We start from the raw sequence: 10,424 nt of genomic DNA, 5'->3' as shown, positions 1-10,424 counted from the left end.
GTTGGAGCCAAAGATTCATCTTTTAAAGTTTTCTTTTCTCAATCAACAAATGTTCTATTTTGGCACAACATGGTTGTGAATCTAACATGAACGTATTCAAGAACGAGGGCGGAGCTACCACGCCCCCCGAGGGCAGAGTAATCACGGCCCTTAAGGGCGGATTAACCACACACCCCGAGGGCGGAGCAACTACACCCCCTGAGGGCGGAGCAACCACGCCCCCTGAGGGTGGAGTTTGGACACACCAGCATTTCTCCAAACATCAAACCTGGAGGTCTGCATGTGAGCCCAGGATAAGAACTGCAGTGAGTCTTGGTTCTCCTCTGATCCTCATCTGATCCTGATCAGTAAATCCTGATCTTGATGCACATGAACACATGGAAACTTTGGAGCAAACATCTTCGTCTGACGGTTTAGTGATCAAAGCTGCTTCACCTGCCGGACACGCCCACCAGCAGGTATCAGGTGAGTTCATGACTGTTCAGTCAAACACGGCAGCAGGACGTTCTCACCTCTCGGTTCCGTTGCTCAGAACCCGCCTGGATCTTCTGAGGACTTCTGAGCTGCTGCTCCAGCTTCTGGATCTCCTGCTGGAAGACGTCGCGCTCGTGTTCCCGGTCCACCGCTTGCTCCTGGACGTCAGCAGAAGCAGTCAGACGTTAAGCGCAGACACTGAGGACCTTTCTGAGCCGCCGCCGCGTACTCACATCCAGGAACTTCCTGTTCTTCTCCAGCTGCTTCTCCAGCGCTTGGACCTGCTGCCGGAGGTCGCTGCTTTCTGCCGTCTGAACGAGCTTCAGCTCCTCCACCCGGCTGACCTGCTCCTCCAGCTCCGCCTCCAGCAGCTTCACCTGCTTCAGGAGGTCCGTGTTCTCCTTCTCCGCCTGCCGCTGGACCTCCACCTTCTCCTTCATGAGCTTCTCCGTCTCCTCCAGCAGGTCTGCAGGACATGAAGAAGGGTGGCGCCGTTGGTTCCAGCGAGCGGCTTCGATCCCGCGCCGCCCCGGATGGATTACGCCAACATAAACGCTGAGATAGAGGTGAGGAGTCTGAGGTTCACCCAATGAGCGGCCGGCCCCCAGGGAGGGGTCAGATACACAGACATGTCCCTCCCCAGGTGAGACACCTGACGGGACTCGACTGCCTTTAAAGAACCATCAAATGTTTCAAAAGTTCTTTTCACCATCAACGCCAGACTCCTCCCACATCTCAGCAGTCCCACAGTCACCACATTTCAAATCAACCCCATCAGGGTTCAGCCCGTTTGCTGCCACCAGTGTAGAACCAGCAACCCTTCGTAGACGATTGAGAAGACAGACAGACAGAAGTGTTCATTCAGCATTAACAGGCAGGGGGGTCCTGGACGGCCAGGGGGGCTGCAGACAGCATGAGCAGATCCAAGCACAGAGGACGTCACCATGACAACACCAGACGGACACACGCCCAGAAGCACAAGCAGAGAACCGCTGAAGCACAGCCGGGTGAGAGAGGGTGAGTCCGTGGCGAGCATGAGCTGAAGGTGAGGTCACGGGTTAGAGATGCACTTAGCTGAGCTAACACAGGTGTGAGCCATGCGCACAGTGGACGCACCTTCTTCAGGTGCTGCGACCATTGCAGCTTCAACTAGGCCTACAGGAGAAGGAGAAAGCACAGGGGTTGGACATGCTCCTCTGCCACAGAACAAACCTCAGGAGGAGAAAAAGATCGGACATTCTGTTCAGGTTAGAAGAGCTTTGGATCCCGACCGATGAGAGGAACGATCCCACGGGAAAGTTCTCTGAGGAACACTCCCAAAGTAGTGTTCTCTAAGGAACGTTTCTAAAGGAAAGTTCTCCAACAAATGTTCTCTAAGAAACACTCTCAAAGGAACGATCCCAACAGAACGTTCTCAGAGGAATTATGTCAAAGGAACATTGTCAAAGGAAAGTTCTCTAAGAAATGATCTCTATGAAATTCTCTCAAAGGAACAATCCCAAAGGAACGTTCTCAGAGGAATTATGTCAAAGGAACATTCTCAAAGGAAAGTTCTCTAAGAAATGATCTCTATGAAATGCTCTCAAAACAACAATCCCAAAGGAACGTTCTCAGAAGAATGATTCCAGAGGAAAGTTCTCTGTGGAACAATCTCAAAGCCATGATCCCAATGTGACCTCAGGTTTGTAGTAGATACTCACCTGTCCACTCTGACATGAACTAGAGTGGAACAGTCCGAGTTATCAGGACCAGCTTCACTCAGGAGCCACCAGTAGATGACTTCCTCATTGAAGTCCCACTCCGATCGTGTTCCGATCCGTTTCCAAATCATTTCCAGATTCTGACTAATGAGGATTCTGACGTTTTTAGACAGAATCCATAAACCTGTGTTGTTTTCTAGGACATAGTTTCTGCAGAGCGGCAAGAGTTCAGTAGAAATTCACCTCTGAGTTGTAGCGTGATGAAAGCCTGCCCTCATTTCCCATCATCCCTTGTTTATACTCTCTCCTGCTAGCTTACAGCAATATTGTTTCTATCCAGCTGTACAGTTGGATCCAGATTCCAAAACAAAGACGTTCATGGATCCATTTGTCTGCATCAGAAAGGGGCGGAGCTGGGAGCTTGTGGCCCCGCCCAGTGTATATACTACGTCACAAATAGGATCTTTTTCAAACCGTCTTTTTCATCTGTTCCTGATCTAAAACGATTTGAATAAACAAATCAGAAATGAGATTTTCTTGTCCACACGTAGCCGTGTATCTGCTAAAACGAAGATATTTCTATACGTTTCGGGGTATCATCCACACGAAACCGAAGATTTAAGTCGCTCAAAACGGTACATTTGGAAAACTCCGGTTTTACTTCTAAGTGTGGACGAGAATAACCGGTGATTTACGTTTTTAAACGTCACAATTAATGCATCATGTCATAGATTTGCCGTTGTTTGTGTCAGACCGTGGTCACATGGACCGAGGGGTGTGTTACTCGTTACCGCGGTACAGGCGCTTTTCTCAAACTGAATTACTGCTTCTTGTCGAGGAGCCAAGGAGAAGAAGCGCTTTGCAGTCGGCTATTTTACCCCAAATATCCTCCCTCCTCGAAGGCATGTCACTCGAGAAAGACGCCGTCGGAGATTCTGGGTCCGACCTGGACGAACCGCCAGCTGGTGGGAGAACTTTGAGCTGGAAGTCGTCCTCCAGGATGACATGACGACACAAAAAGGAGTGCTCTGATTGGATAGATTTACACTTTTAGGAAAACACTGAAACTACTGTTCTGGTGAGTTCATAACCGCGTCCAAGAGCGCAAATATGCAGGGATGTGTGGATGGAATTATTTTAAAACGATCGTGTGGACGCTACACTTTTTATGAAACGGAGGTCAGCAGATACGTGTGGACATTAGAAATGTTAGAAACCTAAAACCATCAGGAAGAGTCTTTAAGACTGTAGAAACTCAGAGCTTCTGAGTTCGTTTGGACTTCATTCTGACGGTTCTTCTCCCATCATTCCTGTTCGTCCCACTGATATCATGAACAAAGATGGAACATCTTCATGTCATGAACAAAGATGGAACATCTTCATGTCGTCCCGGTCTGAGCTGCCGCTCTGCTGGAGAACAGCAGCATCCCGGCGGGACGCTGCACACAGAACCGGAAAAACAGGCGCCGCGTTCTGCAAGTCAAACAGGCCGACTGGAGCCAGACGCCACGTCGACCCGTTTGGACTCTGCAGGAGAAGAACCGAACCAGAACCGAGGACATCTCTGAGGAAAGACGGGCAGAAGTAGATCAGAACTTTGGTTCTGGTCCACGGATACGTACACAGCTCCCGTGGCCCCGCCTCCTCTCTCATGGCGTCTTGTTGGCGTGACAGAAGGTCGCGTTCGCCCTGCAGCTGACGGCGATCTCGCTCCAACTCCTGCAGCTGGGAGCTCGTCAGCTGAAAGGAAAGCTGCAGTTAGAACTCCACCTTTGACGGAACACGGAGGCCCAGTTCTACAGAACCATCCGGATCAACCCCATGTCTCTACCAACACCTTCAGAATTATGCTGATACAACAACGAGATGAAACCAGACCAGAACCGGGCTCAACATTCTGGTCCTGCTCACCTGCAGCTCCTCCTCAAGGCTCCTCTGGAGCTCCTCCTTCTGCCGTAGCTGCTCCTCCAGGGAGGCCCGTTCATCCGTGTAGCCGTCGATCAGACCTGTGCACGTCACAGACAGAACCGGGTCAGGACCTCTGCGACCCAGATGCTTCCCAGTGCCACTCCCGACAGAGAAGGTTCTGTTTCCTGTCGTCTGTAAAGCAGCTTATCAGGTAAAAAAGAAGATCCAGAACCTTCTGATCCAAACAGAATCAAGTCTGGATTTATCACCGATAATCACCTGAAGAAACGTTTAAGAAATACTAAACTAAAAACTAAAGGATCCTGAAGGAAAACCTCATGAAACTGGATCTGCTGAGACGGTTGAAGAGCAGAAACACTCCTGGTATATAAATGTTAGATAAGAACACTAACGGACCGAGTCCGCAGGAACAATCACTTCCAAAGAAAACACCAGAACAAATCTAAAAGAAATAAAAGAAACTTCAGTTAAAACAGGAGAAAATAGAAGATTTCCATTTGAATGAACACATCAATAAAGAGGGACAAACAGAAGTGGGTCGGATGACGGCTGGAACCATTGACACATTTGGGCGTGGCACGGCGCTGAGCAGAGATCTGTCACGGCGCAGAAATACGGCGATCCTTCAACAGAAACCTGAGACATCCAGAACCGGAACAGACGGATCCCGTCAGACACCAGGACAGAACTTCACAACCAAAGAGGGCGGTTCTGATCCAGCGTCACACCACCGACCGGCCTCAGACCTCAGACCGCTTCCGGGTTCACATTGGTCTGAGCGGGGCGGAATTTGGTATTTTAAGATCCAGTTTATGAAAATCCATTTTCAAAATAAAATGCTACATCAGGAAACTTTGTGTAAAGAAGTCTAAAAGTATCCGTAGATTTCATGATGCAGAAGATTCAATCAAAGATGTTGATTTGAGGTCGTTTCTGATTTGATCAAGACTTTTTAACATCAATCCATTGATTCCATTGATCAAAGATCGATCATATTTTTTCTTTAGAAGAATCCACATTCATCGGGTGTTTTTCCAACACAAAGAAACATTTTCTGAGCTTCAGTTTCTGAACGGATGTCTTCCTAATTCCTCCTCACTGCAAACAGTCTTAAAGAAATATTTAATAAGTTTCAACAAAAAATATTTTATCAAAGTTTTTCAAAAGTCTCAGTCTAATAAAAATATCTCAATGAAACTTTTTGTGTAAAACCGTTTTTCTGACATTATCAGATTTACTTTGTTTATTTAAAGAAAAAGTTTCAGGTTTTAAGAGTTTTTATTTATTTCCAGAGTCTGTTTGTACACTTTGAGACTCAAACATGAGTGTAAATAAAATGATTAGTAAAGTCTTTTATGTGGTTTAGACTGAACCTTATGAGCCTCAAGTTTATAGAGAAAAATGTTTCTTATGTTTTTACTAAAGTCACATAACGAAGTGAACCCTGGAGTCAGTCAGAATCTCCTACAGGTCAGAGTGGCGGCGTGGCGGCGTGACGGCGTGGAGGAGCTGCGAACCGGCGCTCATGTGTGTCTCTGGGTCACAAGGGGTTAAAGGTCGGAGCGACCACGCCCTGAAGTCTCACCTGGAAGGATCGCGGACACAAAAGCAGGGAGAGATCCTGACGTGACAGGAAGCTCCTCCCTCACCTGGATACAGGTGTTCAGACCCCGCCCAGCCCCGACGCTTTATTACTGTCAGCTGCTGTCATAACTTTGGAGGAACTGAGATAAGAGCTTCTTTACTGTCAGTAGTTCTGTCTCATTCAAGCTATGGTAAAAACACTCAAAGTTTAAGTCAGAGAGTTTGAGTAGAGATGTGTTAGTAGAGGAACTTAAAGTCGTGGTTTTTGATGATTTTAAGTTCTGTAACACTCCTGGAAGTTTAACAGAATCTCCTGGAAGGAGTTCTCCACTCGGTTCATGTATTCTAACGTCAGTAGAACATAGTCTGGAGAAGCTGGTGGTTTGGCCTCATCAAAGGGCCGATATCACGCTGACGCTAAATCAACTTTTGAGCTTGTGTTTTAAACGTTCACACTCCCAAACCACACATCTGTTCACACGTCTGAGGATTCCTCTAAAACTTTCTCTACGAGCACCAGCCCCTCCCAATCCAGCAGATCCTCACATTGTGACATCACAGTGAGGACCACCCCTTCCAGGAAGAATCTGCTCTGCCAGCTCCGCCCACAGAATAACACACGCCCACTCTCTCCACAGCGCTAGCAGATAATGAGCTAAACTTTTAGCATAAACTCGGCCGATCTGCAGAAATGAAAACGGCTACAGAATGAGGGAATGGGCGGGGCCTACAAGCAGCGAAAGGCGGGGCCTCAGAGGTCAAGGCGTCTTACTTCCGAGTAGGAAAAGAGTTCATGACAATACCTCCTACATAAGGTGTTCTTCAGAGTGTCAGAGGTCATGTATGATCATAAAACATGGACTCTTTAGAACGACTCGGTGCATAAACTTCACAACGGCTGTGATTGAAGCAGGAAATGTTTTCTCCATCGTTATCATTTAGATCCACATTCTGAGGTACTCCTCAAGGGCTCACATACTTTCTACTCCTGCTGTGTATGGAAACAGTTTACTCTGAAGGGTTTAAGAAAAGCATCATATCGACCCTGAAATGGGTTGAAGAGTAGATGTTTTCCTCTTCATTTCCTCCGTCTGGACTCTGGATGGAACCAGAAACATGGAAGGAGCTGAAGTTTCTGCTCATTTGATCCCTTTAGGTTTGATTTCAACACCTGGACACTCCAGAATAGAGTTTCTCTGTTGGTCTGAGTCAAGTATCTGTTAGTACTTTAGTGGTTTTGACAGTTTTTGTTTTTCTTCAGGAAAATCTTTACTTTCTGCTTGATTTATTTAAAGTGGATCTTTTTTCTCGCTGCAGTCTGGAGGCTCCGCCCACCTGTGATGTCATCACCAGAACTGGATCCTTCTCCTCTCTAGCGTTTTCCGATCCCCGACCAGAACCCGATAACTCCGGCGTTCGTACCTTCGGCTCGCTGCAGCTCCAGAGCCAGCTGCTCCCGCGCCCGCGCCTCCTCCGACAGCCTCTCCTGCAGCTCCTCCTGCTTCTCCAGGAGCTCGCTGATCTCCTGGTTGTGGCGGAAGGACTCTCGCATCAGCTCCGTCTGGGTAATCCGAGCGTGTTCCAGCTGGAAGGAAGAGGAGAGAGCGTCAGACCCGTTCTGTGGGAGACGTTGATGTCAGTGAACGATTCCAGATAATTCTGGGCTCCGATTGGCTGCAGGTGAACGTTCCCTCAGAAATGACAGCACATCAACCACATTCCACCGCTGGTTAGTCCTCATAGTGCAGCAGCTGCAGAGCCAGAGGCAGGTTACCATGACGACGCCTCCCACCGGGAACACGCGTCCTCAACAGTTCAAAACCAAACTGGAAACCAAAACACGAGGAGTGACTATCAAGTCCTCCAAGCAGCTGAAACAGAAGAAACTGATCAATAACTGCAGATAAACTCTCCAATAATCAGAAAAGACGTGAATGTTTCAGAGATTCTCCTCACAATTCAGAAACTTGTTTTAGGTTTAGTCCAACTGATAAAAGGAACACTAATCAAACATATTGATTATCCCCCGTTTGATTACACTCCTGGCAGATGGGCGTGTCTGAGAACACCTGAGCAGGTATGAGACGTAGAGGTGTCTCTTGTCACGACATGAAGGTAAAATGCATATAAGCAGCAGCTGCGGCGCAGCCACTGCTCTCATGCAGCAGCTGCCACTCTGGTGCAGCGGCTGCGCAGACGCAGCTGCTGCACTGATCCTTAGACTCCATGTTTGCATCAGAACCAGCTGCTCAGCTGAAGCAGAAGTTCCTCATAGAAACACCATAAACCTGCTGCAGTCTGATTCCCTCAGAGCAAAGGTCTGAGCGGGACGCAGTAACATGAGCCTGCCATAAAAACAAAGTCATGTGACCAGGCCATGACTTAAGGCAGCGTCAGACTGCACAGATCTGCACGGATCTGCAGGGATCTGCACGGGTCTGCACGGATCTGCAGGCCCAGACCTGAACCGCTCAGCACACGGAGGATCCAGCAGCTCCCTCCTCAGAGCGATCCGGCCGCTCCCGGCGGGGACTTACGGTGTATGGAGGAGTGGGCAGGGAGATCTTGGAGACCACCTTCAGGAGGTGGCCGTTGGCTCGGTGGCTGACGTGGGAGATCTGCGTCTGGATGACCACGGCGTTCTTGGAGTTCAGGGTGCTGCAGAGCGGGAAGGGCCGGGGCAGGGGTACGCGGGACTCCACCTCGTACACGTCCCGGTCCTCCCCCTCCAGCCACGTGCTCCTCTGCATGCTGGAGCTCCGGTAGGAGCGGAACGACTCCATTTCGGCCGCGGCGCTTCGCTCAGACCTTCTCCTCCGTCAGAGGAGCTCCATGTGTCAACAGGAGAGTCCGGCGGGACGGCGGCTCCGCGGGGAGCTGTGTTGTTGGAGCAACAGTCTCTAAGTGTTCTGGACTCAGGAAGAGCAAACAGAGCGAGCGGCGAGCAGCCTCACGTCATCGCCGTCCTGCTGATGAAGGGAAAGCTCCTCCAACTGAAGCGGGAATGAAAGGCATCATGATCCTCACAGAACCGGGTCAGAACCATTGCAGAGTAAACACACAGGGCTCCAGCCCTCACCGCTCCCTCTGACCTTCTTTCCTCTTACGGCGCTCACACCCCCACGCCGGCTCCCATTGGCCGTCCCGCTCGGCTCCCTCTCCGTGGAGACTCATTAACAAACGCCGAGCGACCCGACCTGCCGGTGCGGCTCCGGGGGGGCCCCTCCTGATTGTCCAGCGAGCAGTGGGGGGTGGAGTGACAGCTCCCAGATGGAAAGTCCTCCCTCACGGTTTCCCGCTGACATTCCTCATTCTCCCGTGTTTCTCCGTCCAGGACGTCCGGGAGCGACTGAAGGCGTTTGCTGAGCGGCTTCCTGCTTCTGCTGGCAGACTCGCTCCAAAGAGGTGGGAGGGGAGTGGGTGTGGCCTCTGTCCTTCAGGTGAGTGTGCAAATGATCGCACACTGCTCACACACCAACACACCCTCCTGCACAAAGCCGCCAAACCGGATCAGCCTCCTTTGTGTTTGTGCTAAAGAAGCTGATCAGACAGGGAGCCTCCCGGTTGCCATGGAGACCAGTTTGACACGTCTGTCCTCTCAGCAGCTGGAGGATCCCAGCAAAGCTTCTCCTCAACCGGAACCAGAATTTACTGCAGACAGACACTAACTCCCCGAGCGGCTGGAGGCGGGACGCCCCCAAGACTGATGACTCTGGATCAATAAGTACAAGCCGATCGATCGGGAGACCATTAGAGGACCGGGCCTTGGTGTTTATGGGATGTAGAAAGCTCTCCTAATGAAGTCATGTGTCAATCATCTGCTCATTTCCTTCTTTCATGAGAAACAAACTTTTGTTTAACAAATCACCTTGTGACGAGTCGACGCTTTTCCTCCAGTTCTGTTGGTTAAAATGTGATTTCTGGAGTTCATTCACAGACAGAACGGACCCGGACAGTTGAGAACATTAACAGAACCGTTTCTGGATCAGAACACAGCAGGCCCAGTACTGTGACACACTGAATGGCCTAGTTCCACAGCCTGCTGACACTGGACACACTGTGAGGGTCCGCCGACGCCCCGGGGGGGGGCAGCGCGGCCTCTGATTGGCTGCTGGCTCAGACAAAAGCTGGGTGTAAACACTGCTGGTCTCTACGGGTAACCAGCGGGAATGAGGCGGCTCCTTTGTGAGAGGATCCGAACGGTTCAACCGGGCTCTGAGCAGAACGCAGACGGACGAAAAGAACCGTCAGCAGAAGTTCTGTCTGGATGTGAGATCAGAACCAGAGAAAAGCTGATGGAGATGAACGCTTAAAACTGCTTTAAATAAAAGTTCATAGAGGAGCTGCAGTTTCTACTCAGATAAAAACTTCCAGTCATCAAACAGCTGCTGGTTCACATTTCCATTCATGCAAATCTGAAGATCGGATCTGATGGTTCTGACGTCTGTAGAGAGACAGGAACATCGGACCTTTAACCCCACGACTGAACCGGAGCGGAAAGTTATGAAAACATCATAAATGACTTGAAGGTCCAATGATTTACTACAGTCTTCCTACTACATACATACATGTATGTATGTATGTATGTATGTATGTATGTATGTATGTATGTGTGTATGTATGTATGTATACATATATATTTACATATAGACATACATATTTATACACATATAAATACATATATACATATATACACACACATATATATACATATACACAGATACATATATATATATG

At 49.3% G+C, this 10,424-nt stretch overlaps 1 protein-coding gene across 1 annotated transcript in view; it reads right to left on the bottom strand.

The window, feature by feature from the left end:
* The window catches only part of akap9 (A kinase (PRKA) anchor protein 9), a gene marked incomplete in the record, with an annotated part of 57,551 nt that overhangs the window by 16,822 nt on the left and 30,305 nt on the right, over positions 1 to 10,424 (bottom strand). The window contains 6 exon segments of the mRNA XM_036209956.1: positions 513 to 632; positions 708 to 940; positions 1,591 to 1,629; positions 3,797 to 3,914; positions 4,086 to 4,180; positions 7,110 to 7,272. Coding sequence (XP_036065849.1) covers positions 513 to 632; positions 708 to 940; positions 1,591 to 1,629; positions 3,797 to 3,914; positions 4,086 to 4,180; positions 7,110 to 7,272 — 768 coding nt within the window.

Source organism: Oryzias melastigma, linkage group LG22, assembly GCF_002922805.2.
Source record: "Oryzias melastigma strain HK-1 linkage group LG22, ASM292280v2, whole genome shotgun sequence".
NCBI lineage: Eukaryota > Metazoa > Chordata > Actinopteri > Beloniformes > Adrianichthyidae > Oryzias > Oryzias melastigma.
The sequence above is the reverse complement of the archived record's forward strand: the minus strand, read 5'-3'. Positions and strand labels throughout refer to the sequence as shown.